Source organism: Plutella xylostella, chromosome Z, assembly GCF_932276165.1.
Source record: "Plutella xylostella chromosome Z, ilPluXylo3.1, whole genome shotgun sequence".
NCBI lineage: Eukaryota > Metazoa > Arthropoda > Insecta > Lepidoptera > Plutellidae > Plutella > Plutella xylostella.
In genome coordinates, this window is record NC_064012.1 from 4,139,581 (window position 1) to 4,165,219 (window position 25,639).

General features: G+C 37.3%; 1 protein-coding gene across 1 annotated transcript in view; it reads right to left on the reverse strand.

Moving 5' to 3' along the window:
• LOC105394950 (P-selectin) overlaps window positions 1–25,639 on the reverse strand; it is an 84,177-nt gene that overhangs the window by 7,191 nt on the left and 51,347 nt on the right. The window contains exons 5-13 of the mRNA XM_011566873.3: window positions 22,871–22,993; window positions 21,233–21,396; window positions 20,387–20,513; window positions 19,689–19,838; window positions 14,208–14,384; window positions 10,190–10,488; window positions 8,179–8,413; window positions 7,045–7,218; window positions 2,074–2,253 (exon numbers count right to left, since the gene is read on the reverse strand). Coding sequence (XP_011565175.3) covers window positions 2,074–2,253; window positions 7,045–7,218; window positions 8,179–8,413; window positions 10,190–10,488; window positions 14,208–14,384; window positions 19,689–19,838; window positions 20,387–20,513; window positions 21,233–21,396; window positions 22,871–22,993 — 1,629 coding nt within the window. The remainder of the gene's footprint in view (window positions 1–2,073; window positions 2,254–7,044; window positions 7,219–8,178; window positions 8,414–10,189; window positions 10,489–14,207; window positions 14,385–19,688; window positions 19,839–20,386; window positions 20,514–21,232; window positions 21,397–22,870; window positions 22,994–25,639) is intronic.

The window sequence follows — 25,639 nt, forward strand, 5'->3', positions numbered from 1 at the left end:
AATCACCCCAAGGTACATCCCTAAATAATATGCTTTTAAAATGACTCAGTTAGCATGTGAAAAGTATTAATTTATTGTTAAAGAGTCCGGGTTCGGGGTTTATTTACTCGTGCGTATTTAGTTAACAAGGTACTTGTTGACATTTCTTCATCATCTTGAACATGATTGTGTTACGTAGGATTCCAGTAACTGATCTAAATCTTAACAGCTAGCTTCTGTTTCATTTACAGAATTGTAATATACAGGGTGACTAACGGCAATGCCATATGCAGGGGAAGTAAGTATGTGCTTATTTTTAGTATTATAAAATACTTACTTAAATGAGAAAATTATTAAAAGGATTTTATTTTAATTTTTGTGATACGATAACTACTGTAGTTAGTCCTAGTTATCGTTGGTATTCATTGAATTGACCCGGGAATATTTTTTTAAAGTATACCTCACTGAACTTTATAAGAATTAAATTTTACAGAGAAGAGAAGTGGTAGAGAGCAGAATCACGAGCTGAAGTCTCTTTCGCTTTGCAGTTCCGCTTTTCGAGCACCCTGTATTTATAGATCACGGCAGAGCGGGACGGATCGCCAATTCCAATTAAAGCTGGTGCAGTGGATTTCTATTAACAAGTTAAATAACGACGATGGCGAGCGCCGCTGCAAAAGTCAACAGCATTTAACGCTTTAAAATTTGTACCGAGAGTACCGAGACTGCAATTATAAGTAGTAAGTACCTATACAGAGTGTTGTAAAAAGGGTATACTAAGCCGAAGGGGGGTCAAAGGGTTATCCTGAAAAACTTGATTCTCTTTAGCAACATAATATGTGGTCACGTAACTTTTTTTTTGACCGGTTGTTGCATAGACTTTGTATACGCTAGTACATATATACTAAGTCTATGGGTTGTTGTGATATTTCAAAAGGCGTAGAAAATCTTTTTAGGTTGACACCCTCGGTCATCTGGTTTCGTATTTAAGTAGCACTTTTGCAGAACTTTGTATACATAGGTATGCCTCCAGCTCTTGTGGTTGTCACCAACATGCTAAGAATAAGAACAATTACTACTTAGTTCACTTACCTAAGTATAAAATCAATACACTAACAAATATTTAATACCGGGCTCAGGCAGTTTCCAGTAACACTTAGTTGAGTATTGTAATAGATTACAATGGACTGATCCTCTTCGATGCTTTATATTTTTTTATTTTTGTGTAAATTTTATATTTAATGGTAAGTATCAATGAAAATTTCTAAAAGTTTTTTTACTACTATAGTATCAGATAAAATATCTATATCTACGTATGTCAATATAAATATAAATATTAGAAAGACGTAAAAACATTTAAAAGTAATGTTTCATACATCAAAGTAGAAAAAAAACGATTTAAAATCACGATCAAAGACTATAAGTACTATTCGTAGATGTAGTTTTTTGTATAATACCGGAAATGGATCGCGATATCCTATCGATATTTATCTACTTCGATAACCGTGCCGTACAGCCGGAAGTGATTGGAAATAAATATAAATAATGACCCCGTCAATTAGCAAAGAGTTTCTCTTTGTGAGTTAATAAGCGTCGATAGATCGCGGTCTTTTCTTTGAAGGAGTTACACTGAGTAGAATATTATCAGTAAGCGATCCTATAGTAATTATAGTACACTCACTGACGATGAAAAAGTTCCACTCACAAAATGCCGACACCCAACGACCCCAATTTTTTCAAACATGTAATTTAAAATTTGAACAAAATGCTCTGTTAAATGAACTTGTTTCAATGTTGCAAGAGTCGTCATTAAGCTAGACTTTTCCGTTTAGGAAAAAGTTGGTGCTGTTTCAATGTTTCAATGTTGCAAGAGTCGTCATTAAGCTAGACTTTTCCGTTTAGGAAAAAGTTGGTGCTGTTCACAGTGGAACATTTTCATTGCCCGTGAGTGTAATAATGAATAGATATACTTAGACGATTTTACTTCAATTCAAGTTTTCTCCGTCCGGATTGGTGGGTTCACATCCCACATCTAGATGACTGTGAAGGTTTCCTCATGATATTTAGGAATTTCGGTAAAAAGTGGTCACTTACCCTCGCATCGTGGAGACGAGTCGCTCCACTGGTGGTCCTCTGTGCAGGTCCTTCTCACGGGGCCCACCAGCCTGAAGTTGGCTGTGCAAGAGTACTGGATGACGCTGCCCAGGTGAGTGGTCCCGTTCAGCAGCTCCGCCGACCCGTACGGCATGGGGGGCAGCTTGCCGCAGTCCACGTCTGCAACAGATAACACATTTACTAGCTGTTCCCCCGAGCTTTACTTCGCCTTAAAAAGGTTTTCCCGTGAATTCCTATGCGTTAATCCAGAGTGTCAGCTAACTCCATACCAAATTTTGTTATAATCGGTTCAGTCGTGTTGAAGTGCAGAAGTAACAAACATTCACACATAAACACAAACGTACACACATAAATTACATACATACATTCACACATACCTACATACACAAAAACTTTCGCATTTATAATATTAGTAGGATATCCATACAAAGGAGATACAAAGGTAAACATCACAGAGTGACACATTTAAAAAAACACAGAGAAACGAATGCAAAGTCGCTCTTATTGCTAAAAAGGGATTTCCTCCAGCTAACCTCTGATTGGTTGAAGGAGCTTGATGAAGGAGATGATACTTATATTTATCATCATTATTTATCTATGAGCGATCGATAAAGGCACGGCGGACCTGCTTGAATGACCTTTAAACTATGTCCATGTGTCAACATAAAGTACTGCATTCATTTCACCTAAAGCTTGTTCTTTGCATAGACTCATAATAAAATATTTTTCCAATAGGGTTTAAATAATTATCCCTAAAAGCTTCATTTTATTTTTATATTTTTCAACTCTTTAAGCTGCTTACGAGGGGTGGCGTCGCATCGAGCGGTTTCCAATGGAGGTAAAAACCAACCAAGTGCTTGTTCAGAGCGTAAACTTGGTTCCGCAGCGCCTATCTGTATGTATGTTGTATGTATGCTTCGATATTTAAAACTTAAAAAAACGGTTTTGGATGTGCATTTTTATGAAACCGACTGAAAGTTAGTTCAGAGGAAAAGTGATAGTTATGTACTTTTTATCCCGGAATTCCCACGGGAAACCCTTTTAGTTGGCCGCGATCTAAATCTAAATAAAGCCCCCCCACCAGTGTACAAAAGTATAAACTCAACTATATTCCTATTAGCTATTCAGAAATATTAGCAACAAAATGTCAGGCTGTCAGGGGTCGGCTAGACGAGACGGGGGGATCGGCGGCGGTGGCAGTGGCGGTGGCGCCAGCCGATAGCACGGAATTACGGAACCCTAAAAAGCAGAGCTAATTAATTAAAAGGTATTCCAGATGTCGCAACCACCCATTGGGAAAATGAATTTCCATGTCTGTAACATAATAGAGAAACAAAGCGAGAAAGACAAGTAACTACCTATTTGTCGGTAAGAAGGTATATTTTTTTGGTATTATAAAACCTGTCAGAAAATAATTATGCATTCTACAGAAGATCAGCCACAGTTGTTGCATTTTTTTATGTAGGTGGAGAAACATTAATGGTAGAACACTAATGACTCAAAATAAAATTTATCTGAAATCTGTTCGTTCGTAGAGCGATGTTGGCGTTATGGATAAGGCCTCGTCCTCTCAATCGAGAGGCCGTGGGTTCAAATCCTGGCCTGTACCAATGAATTCTTTAAATTGTGTTTTCAAGGAGTTTAAGTACAATAATATCACGTGCTCTTACGGTGATGGAAAACATCGTGAGGAAATCTGCACACCTAGATTAGACACGTAAAACTTATATTACCCCTGTATTAGTTACGTCATTACTATATTTTACGTACCTATATTACGTCACGTATATTACTATGATTTTCGTCATGCGTTGAATAGAGTGCATGTTCTTCTTTAACGTTAGTTTCTATGTAAAAACAAATGCTCATCACGACTTAAATCTTTAATAGGTAAGGTAAGAGGTGACCTAAGATTTATGGTCCCTTTTATAGCAAAATATCATTGATTCACCCGCCATTTACTGCTCAATCTGCTCATTTATTAATAAGTACTCAACTGAATACCTAAATAATTTTAATCGCCGATATATTTTTTAGGTTTGCGAAATGCATGAATGGCTAAGCGAATCATATTTTCCTTTTTGAACCATTCTATGTAATTGCGGTTGATTTAAATTTGTGCTGCAAATGCTTTGAACGAGGCATCCATTACGAAATCCTAGTCGATGAAACGCACTGCTAGCTCCGCTGTTTGGCTCGGTCGATCTGTTATTACTTAGTGTGGATGGAGGCTTATGTGTTTGTTTCGTCAGGTGTGTAGACTAGAGATGAAAATGACCCGACCTATCCGATACAATATGGCCGAATACCGGATATAGCTACTATTCAGCCGTATAGGTAGGTATCCAGCAAAATAAAATTTAAAAACTGGAAGTATACCAACTTATAAGTTTTAATTGATTTATCATGTACTTAACACAAAATGAATTTTAAGCTATTTAAATTCTCATTATTGGTAGAGCCATCTTTAGAAAAAAACCGGCCAAGAGCGTGTCGTATAAAAAATAATTATTTCTTCATCTTTCATCTCTCCACCAATTTACGTGCCCAATAAGGGTTCCTATTATAGTAGACTACGGAATACGGAACCCTAAAAAGGATGAAAGAAAGTTGATCGAATAACCGGCTGGAATACGGAACCCTAAAAAGGATGAAAGTTGATCGAATATCTTCCCACCGGATCACATGGTTTGTCGGATATCCGGACAAGCTGCTACTTGTTACGTCTCTAGTGTAGACATAGCATAAGCACGTTACATCGTGCCCTTTATACTCTCTAGCCGGACTACGGGTTTCAGTAATATAGCGCCATGTTGAATTATACGGTCGTTGGTTTTCCTTGCAATTGTTATTAATCAACAGTATTAATATCTATTAGAGAAGCCCAGTCGGGTAAGCGCCAACTTCTCATGACAGAGGATCGCGTTCAAATCACGGCACGGTGAGATTTATATACTTATGACTTATTATAAAAATAGGTACTAACAACTAGAGGTTGCACTTATAAGGTTTTACCGTGGATTTTCCGGAATCAAATCAAACAAACGTTTTAAACCTACCCCGGACCTCCACATACCTATATTTCAAAACCGAAATTAACCAAATTGGTCCAAGCTTAGAAAGGCAGTTTAGACCGTAACGGATATGCACAAAGGTTCTATTTGCGCGAGCTAGGTGGAGGTACTTACAGCCGTTTAGATAATAGATTAGCTAGGTATTGTGATAGTATTAGCTTGATGAGTTTCTAGACACATCGCCATTTCATTTTGCTAAGTGTAATCTGATAATCTGTCGCCCTCACATCAGATAATGTAGCAGATAATGGCTTCGCCTATTGTTCTCTACTCGAGGTATTAGCTTCAATCAATACAGTAGTCTAGTACACCTAAGAAGAAACGCATTTACTGTAGAGCCTCGCTTATCCGGACCCCTGCTTATTTGGTAATCACGATAGTCCGGATGAAAAAAACCCAAGGCGTGATTTCGATTGAAATACGTAAAATAATCAAGTTTTTTTTATTCCCAACGACTCAAAAAGAGGGTTGTTATAAGTTTACGTGTCTCTGTGTGTGTGAATGTGTCTATGGTAGCGTAGCTCTACAGGTAATCATTTTCATTTACCTATACAACTTTTTCAGATGTCAATCTGGACACAATAATTAAATAATCCACCACATTTTTTCCTTGTCCGTATAATCAAGGCTCGACTGTACTTAGGTATTATTAATGTTACTTAATGCCCCATTGTCTATCATGACGCTTTTAGACACTTTGTTACTAATATACACTGGATGCATTAAAGTATTAGATGTTGTTTACTCATCTCATCTTACACAATGTGTCATTCTTTTGATAAACACATTCTAGAGAACGAATATAATAAAACAGTCTAAGTAGGTAGTGCTTAGATAAAAGTTCACGTAATAGCGAGTAAATATATTTAAATTTTATTATGTTTCTCACGTTTTCTCACCTTCTTACTTTCTAGTTACTCAACTCATCATTTATAACAGCTGTTACATAACATTAACCAAAAGTCAGTCACTAGACAAAACACATTATAAATGTTAATGAATCGTGCGACCTACTTAGCCATACGTACCGACCGAGTCTCTAATTTGTTTCAAATTTATTACAAATAAAATGTCAACTGTATTTTATAAACATTGTTAGAAAATGCGCGTACAAAACATTTCATAAAATAACATTTTGCATTTGGCCAAAGCTTACACGAGCTCGCAGAGTTACGAACTGTATTGAATAGCTGTGTCGCAGCGACAAGTTAAAAGTTATTCCTAACTCCGTCGTAGTCAGTAAAATAACACAATGAAACTGGGTACTTAGTGCTAGATACTTATGCTACGGTGCACTGTGAGAGAAGGGCGCTGCAAACAGTTCTTTAATGTTTGCACAACTATTTTTTTCAGTCACTGAGCAATATTAACTACGTAGTTGATCGTATTGGGGTGGGGGAGGTATGTTTACGTTATTCAAAGAGCGCTTTATTCTATGCGGGGTTGTAAATGGCAGGCTCACGCAATTAAACCTTTGTGCATAATAATAAGACAGACTGACGTGCGTAGTAAATATTCTGCAACTGTATGATTTTAACTTTATTCGAACCGGAAAACGCGCCATTTATTTTCGTATCCTTTTGTTCACAGCTACACACAGTCACCCACATTGTGAAGATTATACACTCACGTGCAATAAAAAAGTTCCACTTACAACATTTCGACACCAAAACCCCCAAACAAAAAAAAAACATTTAAGGCAATTAAGAATTTGATAAAAATATTAACGTTTTTAGTTGGTAATATTCTGATGCGGTAAAATTACTTCAATATAGCAGACGGCGCGGCGTCATTAAGGTATTGGTGCTATTGTCACCGGAACTTTTTCATTTTGCCCGTATAAAGAGATGAGTTTCCAATTTAAAAATCCACTTACATTCGCATTTGGGTGATTCCCCCGACCACTCGCCGTCGGATTGGCACTGCAGCGAGGTTTCGCCGATGAGCTTATGGCCGTGCTCACAATGGAAGTCTATTGTGGAGTGCACGTTGTAATCATACGCCTCCATGTAGCCGCCAGCCGGGACCTCGGGCTCGGCGCACGTTATCACTGCAATGTTCGATTAGGAACGTAAGATAGAGCTAGTAAAACTGGATTAAGTCAAGTTTCACCATACTCTGTTAGATCATAACAAGGGATTAGTTGTCGACTTTTGACACATCTGTCAAGAATTTAATATGAAGGTGACGTATAATTGATGACATTACAATGTAACAGGGGTGTTAATGATCTAACAGACTATGGTGAAACTAGGCATTATAATTATATCCATAGCTGTTGAATAAAGACTTTATAACTATACTGTAGACTTTGTGATTCAGAAGGACATTCAAAACAACTTCGATCAAAAAGTATTCGTGAATTCGTGGTGCCCGGTAGTGGGTGGAAGGCCGAATAAATAGTTTAGACTATATTTTCCCTGAGGCATTAGATATTACTACAAAATGTCGGGTTCAAAAGTAGGCCAAAACCATTGCTTTCTTCTCATTAGGCGGCGGTCTTTATCAACGGCCGCATGCGGAATGGAATGAATGTACGAAGTACGAATGCTCTCTATGGAAACGCACGGATTGGATTCTCTATGGAATCCTTCGTGCGTTCTCTTTGGCGTATGAGAGAGACTTTAGTGCATTTCCGTAGTGAGCATCCGTTTGAAGCGTACTGGTAGAAAATGCCCTTTGTACACTTATTTTTATATTTGTGCAATAAAGGATTAAATAAATAAATAAATACAGCGTCTCGACCTACGGTGTTGCAGAGAAGTAGTAAGTTTATTGTCTGCGTTTGACACGACATAGTATACAACTATACAGCAAAGTTGCTCTTCTCGTATGTGTGTCTGTATCTATCTATGTTTGCTTTGATCTTTAAAACTACGCAACGGATTCTGATGCAGTTTTTTTAAATACATAGAGTAATTTAAGAGGAAGGTTTACATGTACTTTTTATACCGGAATTCAGGATAACCTATTAGCTAAAGCTAGTTTAACAAACGAAAAAGCCACTTACATTCACAGGATGGAATATCATGCGACCACTTCCCGTCTCGGTTGCACGTGAGCACTTCTGCCCCGGCCAGCCAGTAGTCCGTCTCGCAGGTGAACTGGGCTACGGAACCGTACGTCGTGGTGCCGTTCAGCAGACGGAAGGAACCCTTGTGGACCTGGGCCGGGGTTCCGCAGTCCACGTACTTGCAGGACGGCGGGGACTCCGTCCAGATGCCTCCGAGGGTGCAGGTCACGCTCTGTTGGAGTGTTCAATAGATTTTTAATCTACGGTATATTATAAGGAGATTTGTATGTGTACGTGTGTGTATTTTTTACTCTTTCACGTAAAAACTACTGAACATATATTCATCAAATTTGTACTTTGGAAGCTGAAACTCTGAATTAAAATATAGGCTACTTTTTATGCCGTAATTTCTACGAAAACTTTTTAAGGCGAAGAGAAGCTCACGGGAATAGCTAGTTTATTATAAGAAGGATATGAAGGTTGCAACAGTCGCAGAGCTTAATATTTAATGTAAAATAAAAAACTTTTTATAAAGCTTGCATAAAGCTTAGCCATAGAAAACATTTTCATTATCAACTGCGCACACAAACATAATCCGCCTTAGCACGATGGTACTCTAGTTGTTAACATAAATAAATTGAATTCAAATGAAAACTAAAAATTGTTGGTAAAATTTATAAACACTCCCTCTTGTTCACAGAACAAATTTTCAAACTAGACGACAAATATAAAACGACCGAGTCGAGTCGACATTAGAGATCAGTCCCTATTCTTACAACCTTACATAAAAACCCAATATATTGTTATCTTATAACTGATACATAATTGTAGGTAGGTAGGTACCTATGTAGGTAATATTAAATTGGATTGTTTAGTGCGATTTATTTATTTATACTTACTTTTATTGCACAATTTACATAAGCGATTGCCGAGACAAATGTATAGTTGATTTTCCATATTTATATGCTATGGTGATAATTATTAAGTGATTTGTTGTATAATGATATTATAAAACATCTCGTAATAAATAAAATATTGTACATATCTTTTTACTTTTTTTCCTTTACCTCCTCCTGTTGAACCCACAGGTTGAATGACAGAAAATGTTTTTAGCACTGAGCGTAGTCTTTCAATTCTTTGTACACTTATTTTCAGTCAAATAAAGATATAAAATTTTCTGTAATAGGATTTTGGTAGGATCAGATTAGCTAATTACTTAACCCCTCACATCCCGGTTAATCAATGAAAGTTAAAAATCTATTATGTCTGGTTTATCAATGGGTTACCGGACGTAACCGGTTAATAACTTATTTTACGGTTATAGAACAGAGTTGAGGTATATTTCGAATCCCTAACTGTAGGCAGCAACCAAGGCCTTTTTTCAAACTGTAAGAAACCATGAACGCTTCAGAAACGTCTTGAAGTCGCAACTCTGCTCCTGAATGGAAACAGCGACATTTTATGAATTTAATTTGAATCGTGAAAAATTTCCACTCGAAGGAGTATTTTACATTACAGCTGTTATGCAAGTACTATAATGAAAATTGTGAGGATACTCTTTTTATTGGCACATTGCAATGAAAGTTAGACATAACAACTCATAATATTAAAATAAATGTTCGTTTGGCTTTGACACAAACTTTTTGAAATATGGTATATAGTTGTGTGTAGTTTTATATTGAAGAACGGATAAAAAGTTTGGTTAAAAGGTTTATAGTGACAGGAAAGCAGTGTGGTAAAATTTACATAATTATATAAGTACAGTTAATTATAAAAATGTAAGTACCTATGGCATTTAAAAACTTCACGACAAGAATGGTTAGGTACATACTTGTTTAATAACTTAAGTAATTAAATACCTGTGTGGTAGTAGTTAATTAGGTAAGTATTTAGTAAAGTTAGTGGTCTTCACAGTCTGGATCAAACAAACCTGACCCAGGTAGCGTCAAGCCAAGAGAGGTCAGGTTTCATACCACAGTCTGTGCAAAATGAAGCTGAACACACTTACCGGCGCACCGAAGAGAATAAATCCATTTTGGCACGTGTAGGTGGCCAGTGAGCCGGCCTTGTGCCCGCTGACGGCGACCGTGGCCCCCGCCACCGCCGGCGGCTCCGGGCACCAGTCGAACAGGCACTTGGGGGGCGTCCCACTCCAGCTGCCCGCGTCCTGGCACACCCGCTCGGGCTCGCCCACCAACGTGTGGTTCTGCTTGCAGGAGTACAAGGCCCGGGCGCCGTGTGTCGTTCGCCCGTCGACAAGACTCACGTCGCCATCTTGAATCGCGGTCAGGCTGCCGCAGTTCACGTCTAGAAATATGTTTAAATGATTAGCAAAGAAAAATAAAAGTTTATTTATTAAATAATCCTAATTAATTCCGAGAACGTATTTTTCTAATTAGTGGAAGAAAATTCGAATACTGCTAAATTTATAAAACGAATTTGTATACATAAAGTAACAAATCCAATTTTTTTATTGTTTATCTTCTATCTATTCCCAGAAATGTTTTTAGGAAATTGATAATTCTGTTTTATTTTTCTAATGGGTACGCAGTATTTTGTATTGGGCAAAAAATATTTTTTGGTACTAATTAGTCCCCATCCACCTACGATGATTCGAAATAAAATAAAGTAATGGAGCAAACAAATGACAGTGTTAAGGGATAACTACTAGGGCATGCAATACCGGAACTATTTTCAATACCGGTATTGAGTTCCGGTATTGCAACTCAATACCGGGATCCCGGTATTAATACCGGTATTAGATTTCCTTGTAATAAATGGCATATATTGTGATTAAAGGTCGTATAGGTCAAAATAAAACGAGAAAAAGCAATGAAATTCAGTATTTTGTAATAGATTTTTACGAGAATTGGGTATTAGAGTTTAAATTTTACAATAAATTATTATTTTTACATCCAGTGTCCGTTAACGCATGGTCAACAGTAGATATCAAACGGCCGAAAACTGCATCAAACGGTTGGAAACAAGTGCGCTTTCATAGTACATAGGAATACTATATCTTAATCGCTTTATTATAGCCTAAAAAAGTCAAATTCCGGTATTACTTCAATACCGGTATTAACTTACAATACCGGTATTGAAAAAAGCGTGAATTTTGTCCCTAATACCGGTATTGCAAATACCGGTATTGCGGTATTGCATGCCCTAATAACTACCCACTTATTACACCTACACTAAGCATACCCTGATAAACCTTTTATCTTTGGGTATGGGTGGGTAGGAGCTACAATAATAACTTACTGAATTTACTTGACGAGCCATGTAATGTATATCAACAAAGATTCAATAATTAACTGAAATGTTCAATAATTATGAAATATAATCAACAACTACTCTATTGGTATCAAAATCGTTCCGGTGCAATAACGCCGTGTTTATTTATTTTCCCTTTACGTGTAATGAAATAAAGGTGAAGGTGAACCGTTATACAATTTCAGGGAAACCTACTTATTAAAGTTGTCTCTGAGAACAAAGCGGAACCTTAGCAAACTAAAGAATGCCTGAAAGTGTTTCAAGGTAGAGTTTCAAAGTACTTATATTGTAGAAAATTTAAATATTATTATAATATTTCTTTTCAAAGCAAATTAAATACTAAATTCTTTACATAAAATGTGGCTGCCACAAGGAAGGATATAATAAAATGTGCTTGAAGTACCTTCCACGCTGTCAAAGAATATGTGAACAACCGTATGATAATAATACGTAACTACCTAAGTTTCTCACAGATTTATATGCAGGGTATTCAAAAATCTCAGTGGGTCATTGAGTCACCTCTCAGTGGGTCATTGAGTCACCTCTCAGGGGGTCATTCTGAACCACTTCTCTTCTACGACTTTTGATAATGCGCGGAAAAAATGCTACTCTATAGAAATTTTGTTGGTTACGTATCTTTTTTACTATAGATATTTCAGAAAAAGATTCTGTTAAACGACGGATGTCACGTTTTATTTAGCAGCAGAATATTTGAAAAGTGAAAGAGTATATGTATAGTGTACACACGACTATACAGGTTAAGTTTTTCATTGATCCCAAGGTCTTTATAAGAAAAGATTTTCAGAGAGCTCTGTGTGACCTACTTTCGGATGGAGTCATTCGTCAAGTCGCGCGCCTTAGACTCGCGCGCCATGCGCGAGTTGCCCCTCCCGTATTTACCTACTTTTTTGTCGTCAACTCGCTCGACTGTGAAAATATGTAGAGTCAGCCACAAAAGTTATAATTTATTATGCTTAAGGTAACTTCTTAAAATGTATAGGGTATTTTATAGGACTTTACTTTAAAATAAAATCAGTAATTAATCTCGCTTGGCAAACTGTTCTCTTCCAACACCCCCAAACACAGGAACCATTTTTATTTGTTCGGTCTTTGTTATATTTATAACCTGCACGAAGCAGTACCGACTTTCCTCGCTGGGATGTTATGATTTCATGTGCAGTTTTATTACTAGATGGACCTGCTTGCGATGAACTTCCTGGAAGTAATTGTTACAGTTAGGTCTGTCTCTTTGACCAATGAAATAAACGAAATGTGTTTTAAATTTTAGTGCTAATTCGATATTTAATATAACGGTAACACAACGAAAACGTAACACTGTGTTTATATTACGGCAAAGTAGACTTGGTAATATAGTAAAGTTAATTTATTATAGGCTTACCCCCACAATACATCAAAATCAGTAAAAACTGACAACATTTTAATATTTTTGCGCTGTACTGTAGACTGTAAGTAATGCACTGTACATCTCTGCTTCGAATTAGAAGTAACACTAAAACGAAGTCACTAAAACAATGACGTTTTAACCCTTTAAACCGGTTTTTGCAACAAAAACTTGAAGGACATAGCTATGACAGGTAAAACTTGCGCACGGGATGAGAGAGATAGCAAACTTGGGTATCACGCGTCATAGCTCACATCCCCTTTTGCCTCATTCCGCACTTCCAACATAGGCTTTATTGTATCTTTATCCCGATATCAAAGCATCTACTTTAATGGCGACAGTCTAGTCGGTACCTTCTTATGCTTATCAGCCAGGGAGACAATATTTAACTATATTTTTTAGTTTCAATTCGTTTGCATCTGACCGTACTTTACATGGGCACGCGAGTTGACGATATAAAAAAACAGAAGATGCCAATTCGCGTGGCGCGCGAGTCTAAGGCGCGCGACTTGACGAACGACTCTTCGGATGTGCACCAACGAAAGAGCACCCTGTAGTTATATGTATACATAACAAAACATACCTATTTTAACATAGGTACGTTTTATCTTTAGGTAAAACGTCTTTATTATCTACCTGCGTGCATACGCCTGGGGTGCACTCTACAGTGTAATGCACACGGGAGGTCACATACAGTCAGGGAATTGAGGCACGTTTACGCCGTGATCAAATCGGGTCGAACGGGCTTGGTGCGTGTTTGCAGTGGCATCAAGGCTTTAACTAGTTACGCCTAATCCCCGATAGTACCTATGTTGATTTGTTGATCGTGCTATTGGATATGTTTGTCTACGTCTCTTGATGGAAATCTTGAATTGTTTTCGTTTGTAAATGCAAGGGATGTTACTTACGTAATGTGAGCACTACTAAAGCAAAGCAAAGTAAGGATAGTATGATTTGTGACTTGTATTTTGTTTTAGAAAAAAAGATAATTGATCATTGTTTTCGGATTCCACACTTTTTTATACAGTCTTTGGGTAAAACAGACAGGGTGGAGATGTCAAAAGGGGGTGACTCAGTTCCACAACTTTTCAAAATAAAATGTTCTACCTATAATCTTTATTGCTCAATTACTTTTCTACCATGAGAAGCTGATAATTTTTTCACGCATTTCCAAACCGAAGCTGTTCTGAATCATGAGTTGATTCATGCTCTTCTATCTTACCTTACCTTTCAGCTTACTATACCCTTTGTACTACAGCCGTTAAGGAAAATTCCTAAACAAACCTTGTTTCGGAATTATCTTTTAATCCTGAAACCTTATTTTTATTATTTTAATTTAGCAAGAACTTACATTTGCAAGTCGGCGCCGCGCCAGACCAGAACCCGTCCTTGTTGCACTGCCTGGTCTGGTCCCCCACGAGCATGTGGCCCTCGGGGCAGCGGTACGAGATGCTCGACCCCACCTTGAAGTCGTCGCCCTCGATGGTGGTGTTCAGCAGCTTGTCCGGACTGCCGCATGTGGGTGGCACTGGAGGAGTTAGCGGGAATTATTTAGTTATCATAATAATAGGTATTTACAAAAATGTGAAAACCTGTTATTTGCTGGAAAAAAGTACATATGTATTATAATCAAATAATGATGTAACTTAAATTTGGATTATGGTATTTTTTTATTCAAATATAAGTAAATAATTTGCGTTCGCTTTAGCTTAGGTGCTCCCGAGGGGATTGCGGGATAACAGTAACAAGTAGTTACAGTTTACAAAATGACAAATTTCAATGAAATTGGTCCAGATTAAAGAGCATCCATCCATCCATGCGTACAAAATTTCAAGTTTATAAAATCAGTAGGAAGAGTCGTATAAATACAGCAGAGCCCCTATCATAGGTTAACGTGGCAAATGGCAATACGCTAGCGTTGTACGATACTACACAAACATGAAAAAAGAACAGCGCCAACGTAGTAACTTTTGGAACTAACAAATTTGGCTAGTTTACATTTTGACAGTGCCAGTAATCTGTTGACGATACGCAACGTTAACGGAGGTTCGAAAATCTTGTAATCGCTGCACAGGTGTCCCACGTTAGGGTGCTTACATAGAGAATCGGGTTCCCTACATCTACCTGTACCGATAACCTGATTATGCGAAAGCGCTCACTCACGGAGCATTTCCCGGATTTTTAAATATCATGAGCGGTACAGGTAGATACAGGGAACCCGATTCTCTATTTAAGCACCTTTCGGGAGTACATCCGTAGTGACACAACTCGTCATCTAGACTTTTCAATATATTTGTTTTTTTTACTACTTTACTTATAGGAAATTTGTTAGTCACGTGACTTTTACGTGTGGAGTAGATTATTTTTACGAATTTCCGAAATTCGTCTAACTTAAAAGTTTTTGACATTTTAGAGCTGCAATATAATAGCATCCTTTAGCGTCAATTCACACGTACCACAACCACACCACGTCGCAGCGACAAAATGTGGTCAAGCTGTGGTTACGTGTGAATTGTGTGACAGCGGCTTTTTGCAGTTGCGTTGTGGCAGCGACAAAATGTCGATGTGGTTGCGTTGTCGCTGTCATTGCGATGTGGTAACCACGTCGTCGTGTGCAGTTAATATGGAAAACAGGTTGCCGCGGTGCCGCCGCCGCGTGGCGGCGTTGCCGTTGCGATGTGGTTGCGTTGTGGTTGCGATGTGGTTGCGATGTGGTCGTATTACACAGGTGGTCGATAACAACGGCAAAATGTGGCACGTGTGAATTGGATTATTCATTGTCAATACAAAATATACGCCCGACCACATCGCGTGGTTGTGGTGTGGTTGTGGCTGTGGTGTGGTTGTGGTACGTCTGAATTGACCCTTATGTAAATTGTAAAGTATCGTGTCTAAAGTGTAAAGCTCTAATTATAAGCCGATATAACGATGAGCATAAGTCGGGGGCCGAGAGGAAAGCGCGCTTCAAGTCTAGTCTTAAGCTATTTTAAGTATCTACCTACTAGCTGTTCAAAATAAATAGTGGAGTAAGATTATGATAAAATTAACTTCCCTTATTTTCAGCTCAATCAGGGCTTTTAAATGACGGTGACGTCACAAAAACTAACTTATCACATGCAGCGCTTTGATTTAACTGAATAGTCTTCAATCGTTCGGTCGGTGCCATGAGTTTCGGACTCATGGTCAAACAGAACGAAGTATTTAGCTGAATTATCAGGTAGTATCAGTCATGTTACTGATTCTGCGAAACGTATGTTTGAGAAATGGCCCTAATCTGGGAGAAAAAAATAGAATTTATTTACTAAATGTAAAGCTACAATAAAAAAAATCTTAACTAAACTACTTCTTGAATTTCATGTGAAGAGATTAGGCCCTCTTAGCTTACGGCTGTGAGATACAGAAAAAGCCTCCAAAAGAAGGATTGAAAATCAAAGAAAACGTTTATTAATAATAAATAAAATTATTAATAATCATAATAATTATGCCGCAGTGCAGTGTCGTAAGCAAACAAGCCATTATGGCTGCAGGGCAGCTGTTACGTTTACTTGCGAAATAAGCAACCGAACCGTAGTCGATTCAGCGAAGCTTCACCGATTAAATACGTGCGCGTGAAAAATACTGAAAAGTGTATAACTTTTACTGGGAACAAAAAAGTTTATATAAAATTGACTTAAATGAACATGAAGTAATTATCGCTTAAAATAAGTTTAATAAGTAAAATATTTGCGCCATTTACTTAATGGAGTTTTGTGAAAAGCTGCTTATATTTGAAACTTAAGTAGATTTGCATTGCTTGAAGTTCTCAGTTGTAAAACCGGGTGGGACGTATGCAATAATAATTTTAAGTATATAATGTTTTCGCTGTGCTGGGTTTCAGAATATCGGGAGCAATAATCGCAAAATATCAAACATTTGCATTGCAGACACATAGTAAAATTAAATATTTCGCAGTTTTCTCTAAAGGCACAAATAGGAAGGCATAGTGTAAGTGCGTTACGATTGAAGGCTAATTTTGCATTTAAGTTATACTGATATAAAGGTCAGGTGTTGCCAGAAAGTTTGACGAGTTTCAACTCCCAGAGCAGGCTGATTTTTTAAAAGGCTTTTATACAATAAGGGGCCGTCCATTAATCACGTGAGGTCGTTTTTCTCATTTTTGGACCCCTCCTCCCCCCTGGTGATATTTGGTGATATTTGGGACTACCCCCCCATCCCCCCCTGGATCATACCTAGCGCTTTTTGACAAAAAAATAATACACGTGATGTCTAACGATACCCCCCCCCCCCCTCCCCCCTCGTGATGTTTCGTGAGGTTTTCCGTACCCCCTCCCCCCCTTTCTGCCTCACGTGATTAATGGACGGCCCCTAAGGCAGATTATACAGACCGAATGTACAGTACAATCGCTGAAATAGGGACTTACACCGAATTCATAGAACGAAATGTCAGTTGCACAATAAAGTAATGCTTATGTTTAGTTTACAAGAAGCTGATCGATTAATAATGACTCGATGTTCTACTTTTTGTGTAAAGTCAAAATTCGAGTATCACGATGGCGCATGTAAGCCTTTTTAACCGACTTCAAAAAAAGGAGGAGGTTCTCAATTCGTCGGGATCTTTTTTTTTTTTTTTTTTTTTTTATATTTTTTTTTATGTATGTTCACCGATTACTCCGCCGTTTATGAACCGATTTTGAAAATTCTTTTTTTGTTGTATTGGGTTGAGCTTCCAGGTGGTCCCATTTTTTTTTCAGAATTTTATCTCACCCCCAAGGGTGGGTAAAGGGGTAAAAACAGGGTATGAATTTCAATTTTGGGCACATATTAACCGATTCTAATGAAATTAAGAACGTAAATATAGTTCTTATAACAAAAAAATATGATGGTGACCTTGAGCTGATCTGATGATGGAAACGGAAGGCAGTCAGGGGAACTCCTCAACGGTATATAGCAACTACTTCGTGTTTAGGCTTGAATGATTCGTATTGATTAGTAGGACATTTTGGTATCATTTGCACCTTACTTTTGATTGAAAATTATTACAAATAAACTAAAAACTATTAAATAAAATAATAATTAAAAAAATTAAAAAACCGACTTCAAAAAACCACTAAAATGTAAGAAATAATTTAAGGTTTACACAAATTCTACTCGTATGAGACAGTACAAATATACCTAAGCAGGAACTGTTCTTTTTTGAAGTTGGTGCCATATTTCTTCAGATTACTTTGTCACCGCACCAACATCAAAAAAGAACAGTTCCTGCTTAGGTATATTTGTACTGTCTCATACGAGTAGAATTTGTGTAAACCTTAAATTATTTCTTACATTTTAGTGGTTTTTTGAAGTCGGTTTTTTAATGTTAACAGATAGTTCGTTCTATAAATTCGGGATTTAATATGTATACCAGGTTTTTAATATTTTGGAAACACATACAAAGTGGGAAAGTGTTATACGATTATGTATTCAAGTAGGGAACACTGTTGTTCCCACCATTGATCTATATACAAAGTCCTTGATTCAGACAGAACCAAAGATCTCATAAACAAAGGTTGATTTTCACCAAGATGTTAAACGTCACAGTCACCTGTCAAATGTCAGTCAGTAAAAATGTATTTTAAATTTTATTTCAATAAAATTTTAAGTAAAAGCGTTTGGTAAAATTCACCGTAAAAAATATTCTCGATACCATACCACGTGATTGGTACAGTCAGCTTAATAAGTAGCTACACATATCTGTAGGTACCTCCTAGTCAAACGTATATAAATAGCGTCAATTTTTTTTTCTAAAATTTTCGGGTCAGTTTGACAAGGTACAATAGTAGGTATAAAGCTACTTATAAAGCTGACCGGTCCATACAAAGTTAATACTTACTTCTTATATAATAACGTTAAAAAAAACAAAGCGTCCCTAAACATATTTAGGGCGGGTTTCTCAAAAGTTAGATCTCTATGAGTTCAACCAACTCATTTCTTATCCTAAGTTACATATAAGAAAAATAAATAATGCTCAGTAAACAACATTTATAAACTTCCAAATTACTGCCCTGATATATTTACTGAAAATCCTACAGTTTGTATTTCAGGTAGTTGGCAGTTGAAATAACATTTCCCTACACAGAGATACGCATTACGCATCAAACGTGATGGCTGACGTATTTCCCAATTCCGAAATCTGCATACGACAGGCGGCTTTCAATTCTTCATACACACAGCTAACGCCGGCTGGTCAATACTGACTATCTGGATTCTAGACAATCGCATTCGGCATTGGCACTAGAGCACAGAGAAATCAATGCGGCCTCAACACAGCCTGCCAACAATAGATTCATCAAACAAAACCATTACACGGAATACTGAATAATACACATCAAAGACATACTACATATATGTATATATCAATCAAAACAAAGCTTTACTAGTAGAGATCGATCGACATCACTTGACCGACCGGGAGGTTTTGAAAGCGCAAAGTACTTCTTAATTTTCTTACTTATTCCGTAAAATGTATAGTTTGACGTTGATAAAATTATTTTTTGTGCCTTCAGAATCCGCATCATTATACGATGAATTACCTAAAGGATCGGTCCTATTTTATTATTAATTAGCTACTTAACCAGCTTGTTTCTTTCAGTTATAGAGACGCATGAACATAATAATAATGTATATTAACTAGCAACAGACATAAACACAACAATTTTCACAATCTGCTATTAACCATATTTTGTCGCCATGAAATAGATTTCGCTTGGCTTCGCGCATCAAAGCTTAGCAAGCCTTCGCTGAGCATGAAAGAATACATAAGTATATACCTAGGTATACAGATGACACTCACGGTACTGGCAGATCCAGTTGAGGTAGTCGAGGTTGCAGCCCACGTCGTTCCACAGCCAGGCGCGGCCTCCGTCGAGGACGACGCAGTTTTGCTCCCCGTTGTAATTATTTGGCTGGTCTTTTCCCCAAGCCGGCTTGGAAACTACCTCCCCTGTAGGTAAGACAGAGAGGTAAGAGACGCGTTTTAGGGAATATTCACCAATATTGGGTGGATTTTGGGAGGCGGATGTCCGAGAATTTACCCTTCCCTAGGTAGAAAATATTTCTTTAATATACGTTTTTATTCATCGCACATACCCTTTGAATGTGGCAATAAACCAAATCAAAGAAAAAAAGGTTTTAAAATAAACCTTAACAAATAATTTTTAAATGATCGTGAGTGTAGTTGAACATAATGTAAAACAGCCTGATGTTCGGACAGGAGCACTTAGACGTGAATTCTCTAAAATATATTTAATGCAAGTTTCATGTTATACTGGAATAGGATTAGAAATCATAAATGGAAAACGATTTTCAGTTAACTTAATGTAACGTGAGGCCAATTTATTGTACTGTAGTTTAGGGATGGTACTGTTCGAGATTTTAATTACTGAGATAGAGCGTGGGTAGCTCATTGTTTTTCTTCGACCATAAAAAAACAGAAGGAAGGAAAAAAACAACATTTTTCAATTTCTATAGTGACTTCTCCGGTTCACGTACCATCGACCCACTTCCAAGTCCTGGACGTGAGTCCCGGCTCTTTCTGGGCTCCGATCCACACCAGCTGTGTCTTCAACTGCGGCTTCCGGCGCTCCAGCTCTTGAATCAGGAAACTTGACGTGGCGCCCTGAAAATAAACAACTTGGTATTATTGCACACTACACTATGTAATATAAATGAGAAATAAAAAAATGGGAACTCGCTGTGCCATCAGAGCTACGCAACGCCTTAAAATAAATTCCCGTGGGACCGGGACAAAAATATTTTATGTTAATCTAGGAGGTCTGATTTTAATAAACCTGATAGAGCCGTTTTCCTGTGAAAGAGTAACAAACATGAGTATACACTCACAAACATCCGCGTTTTTATGTAATATTTGTAGGAAGGATTAAATATTGCAGAAACAAAAAATCGTTATAAATAATATTTTGTATTTTATAACTATAAATATTTTAATTCAGATACAAGTGTGCGTTGCGTAGTGGGTATTGGTCCAAACAGCATTCATTTATGAACATGGACTGAGAATTGTAATAACGTTCGCTCCCTGACGTGGTTTATTCCTCTCGCATTATTAACATGTTGCATCGGGTTCGGCAAATCCATCAGTCTGCCTATCAATATACAATGTGTGCAGACGTGGTATAGTAAGCCGAATAGGGGTGAACGTTAAAATCAGGCCCCACTGACAGGCGACTATAGAGCGTTTTCAGACTTGCGTATTTTTGGCGCGTACCTATAGGGCTGTTTCAACACGCGCGCTACATAAAAACGAGCTTAAACGCGCGTATACGCGTGAAACCGATTGTAAAGTAGAGTGGTCGATAGTTTCTCCACTGGTGTTACCTGTAACCCGTGGATGAGGTCACCGCCATGCGACTGGCACTGGCGCCTGGCTTCCTCGAAAGACCCGCCTCGAGCAATGTTGAACTCATAGCAGTTTCTGGAGAAGGCCGCCAACTCAACGTCAGCGGGCAGAGACGCCGACGCGCAGCGATCATTCGAGAATTCTGTCAAAACATCAAATTTTCATCAGGCTGCGTTCCCACTAGGCAAACTATTGCTGAGCTACGACGCGGCATACCAGTTTATTAAGCCGCGAGTTCAAAGCTCACTCTACACAACTTGAAGTGTGAATAGTAACGTATGAAAAGTTTGCCTACTGGGTACCCAGCTTAAGCTAACGTAGGTAATGGAAAATACAAAAAAACAGTGGACTTCTGCCACCGTTGCGAGTGAAATAAAGTTTTCCGCACTGAAACTCAATTTTCAATTTTGCTTTTTTTAAGCTCAATTTTCCACACGGCCAAATTTGTATTGATTCTCTCTGTGTGTTTATTATTAGCCTCTTGTTTACCGAGAAATCAGATACAACATCAATATTGTGTTGTGTCTAGGAAAGATCCGCACTTTAGCAGCTAACAAATAAATAAAATTATGATGATCGCACGTCATACAATTATTTATTTATGGAAATCCAACAGTAACATAATATATTTTAAAATAGACGTGCAATCAGTAAATAATAACTTAAACCTAAAACAGTTTCCACTTTTAATTTAGATTTGTTTTTATTAATATTTATGTTCCGAAATACCTACAAGTAAAAATACTAGCTATAAGGTAGGAATCCAATATACTTAACAAAGATTTTGTCTTGAAAAGTCAGTACTAAGTACGTTCACTTCTCTATTGTCCGAGTACATGTTAAAATAATGTGTGATCCTTCCAATTCAATTAGGGTTCACACACAATCAAAACATTCATATTATCAAACATGCATAAAATACTGCGTCAAAGGGATAATTGATACTGAAAATGGTCACTATACGGAATCTGATGAAAGCTGAAAAGCTTTACATTACATTTTACCGATAATTGAATTCGATGGAGCACTAGCTCCGATTAAATTTTAAATCCATACCGAAAAAGACCGATGTTTACTAAGCATGCATTTTTACAGGTTATTCAGCGTGAAATCATCGAAATAAATTTTTCTACAGCTCTATTCAATTTTAAACCTAAAGCCTGCTTCACACATTGTTTAGTTCGAGTCTTAAGAAGACGTACATTAATTGACTTGTTATAATAATAGCACCCCAGGACAAAAGGGCTCAGCTCAAAAAATGTCTTTCTATTTTATTAGAATGAAAAATACACGAACGTCTATTTTCGTGCTCAACAGAAATACCTATTAAAATATAATATATATATGACTAAGAAACTTTTGGAAATTTCGAGTTGGGCCCCTTTTGTCCTGAGGGTGGCTGTATGTAGGTATGTGCATATTGCGCAATCTATTCTATTCTCTGTGGAGGTGTCAGTACCTGCACCTTAAGTTATTAGATTCAAAATGTACCTATTACTTGTAAATGATTTTTTAAAATTTTAAATGAGGCACTAAAGGTTGAGAATAAAAAAAGGTTTTTTTGAATCTTTTATCTAAATTTGATGCCTTCACAACCGGCCCTACGTGGTTCCTACCTTCAGTGGTGAAGACCTCCACCTCGCACAGAGACAGGGACCCCTCGACGCCGACGAGCTGAAGGAACACGTGCTGACCCACCAGCGGCCGCGCGCATGTGAACGTCTTCGTCACACCTTCGTCTGAAACATAAAACGCTATTTACTAGAAAAAAGAAAACAAAGAAAGAACGAGAGAAAGAAAGAACGAAAGAAAGAAAGATTTATTTGACACACTGAAGCAGCACAAAAAAAGTAAAATTAAACAACAAAAAATACAGATAATAAAAAAAACCAGAACAGACGAAGATATGGGTATTAAACTCAACAAAACTATGTTTTAGAGGTTAGGAACAAGATTAAAATTAAAAATTAAAACAATAATTTTACTACATGAAAAAGAATAAAAAAAACACGAGTGACCGACCAAGATTGTTAGGGGTCAAATCCACATTGCCTTCACATCTTAAAATTATCTCATTAGTGTCCGCATGGATGGCACAAAATTTGCGTTTTTATCACCAACCGCACAATTTTTAAGCTAAGCCGCTCTTCTCTACATAAAGCCATGTGACGATACGAGTTTGTGAAAATCATGTCAAGCTAAAAGTAAAATGGTTTTGGATCGTAGTGTATTCTCGTTAGAATTTCGGAATTCTGATTAATTGAACTAGAGACGCTTTTTAAAATACGGTGTTGCTAAAATGAAATGACACACCTTGTTAAAGTGAACAGCTTTTCTACTTTTTGGTAAAATTACCGAGTTGTATGTCCAAAACAATTTGACATACAACTACAGAGTCCTACAACACAGACCCTTTTAGCCAATGCAGTGTTGCCGCAACGGAGTTCTCAAAGCGCACATATCCAGCGTTGAAAACGTACATTTAGGGTAAAAACCGTACATGAGCATTTTTTTTTACTGAAATCACTCATTTAGCTTTTGAGCTCTTTCGCACCTGCTCGTCTTATGGGATTTTAGTCCCAAACACCTATTTTAATAAGCGTGTAGAGACACATGATTTAGTCACGTTTTGCAAACTTTCAGTAGCGAACAATGCGCAGACGCTAGTCGTCTCGTTGAATAGTTTGGCCTCAAGAAATCTGCATTCGTCATTTAACATCAACCCCATAGTAACCCACACACTGAACCTCAACACTGGTGACACCGACGTGATCAACAAGCGCATTTTAAAAAATGATACAATTTCCTAAAACCTTCAAAGTAGGTAGGTAGTTGATTAGCCGTGGTACATAGAAAATTCCCGCAGTTTTATTATCTTGGTGGAGAAATCGCACTACAAAATCAAAATAGTAATTGTGGAATTAGATACTCAATCTGAAAAAAAAAATGAAGATGGGCCGACTGCTTGACATAAAAACATATCCTTACGTTACCGTTTAGTTAGGGCAACTGCACGTCATAAGTTGGTCTAGTTGTATGAATATATACGGTACATTTTTTCCGAATTATTATAAATAATAGTATTTAAAAAGTTAAGGGGGGCACCCTCTAATTTTAATTTTGTATTAAAATATCTCGGGTTTGATCCACATGGTTTCACAGCATTTTTTTTTATTTAAAGATACCTTTTTAACAATACCTTACACGAAATGGGGTGAGTCGTTTTTTTTTTCGAAACAACTTTCGCTGTATGGATAAAAAATAGATTTTTTTGATAATTTTAAAAACCAATTTTTAGATGCTCAGTATAGGTACATCTCTCCACCAATTTTCGTGGCAATCGGTGCAGAAACGACAGAGAACGAGCCTGGACAGACGGACAGACATGACGAAACCATAAGGAAACTATTAAAAACTAAGTTTAAAAACTATCACCCTTCTACTGAACAATCACGGTCTAAAAAATATTAAAGAAGAAATACTTAAATACTTCATAGTGATGTTCAGAAGAAAGCCGTGGTCGTATGCGACATACCCTAAAACTTATGATCGTTTATAGTAAAATAAAGGTACGTAAAATAGTCCATAAACGAAGATTTTACACATGATATTGGATGTTAAGTTCAAAAGGTACATTATATGGACCGATTACACATGACACATGGGAGGCTCAAATAGTACGTCAAATGTGTAAAATGTACGCTAACGGCAACACTGAGCCAATGACTTACAATATGCAATATTACCCTATAGGCCTCGACGTGCACCGTACGTACAGCCACCGGCCATTAGACAATTTAGATATTAGCATTGTCCGCCGTAGGTGCCTGAATGTCGATCAACAGATCAGTGGAGTGTGCACGCCCTAAAATTTAAGGGGCTTTTAACGTTTGGGCCAGAAAGATACAGCGAGGCTTTTTGGACTGTCTTATTAATTGATGGTTTTGTAAAAAAATTGATAATTCTGGTTCTTCATATAAAAATAAAGAAAAAAATACAATGTGCCACGTTATGGCAGTACGTTTTTACTTTAACGCCCATAAAACTCGGCAAAGTTGACCTGTACTATTAAGCTAAGTACATAATATATTTTTTGTACTTGTAATTCATAGACGGTATATACTTAAATACCTATGTTGTGAAATCGCGACGCTTCTATTCCCAGTATGTGTTGATCTCCCTTTAATAAGATACCTAATTTATTAGATTGCCATGGCGGGTTGGTTGTGGTTGTGATTACTAAGGTCTCTTAGTTGAGTGAGTTAATTGCACAGTGGTTAATTGCACTGTACACATAAGCGTACATACAATAGTAAGTAACTGTAGTGTAGGATGCGAGTTTATTAATCGATATTCTGTTCTGATGTTTACGTTTTACTTGCCGT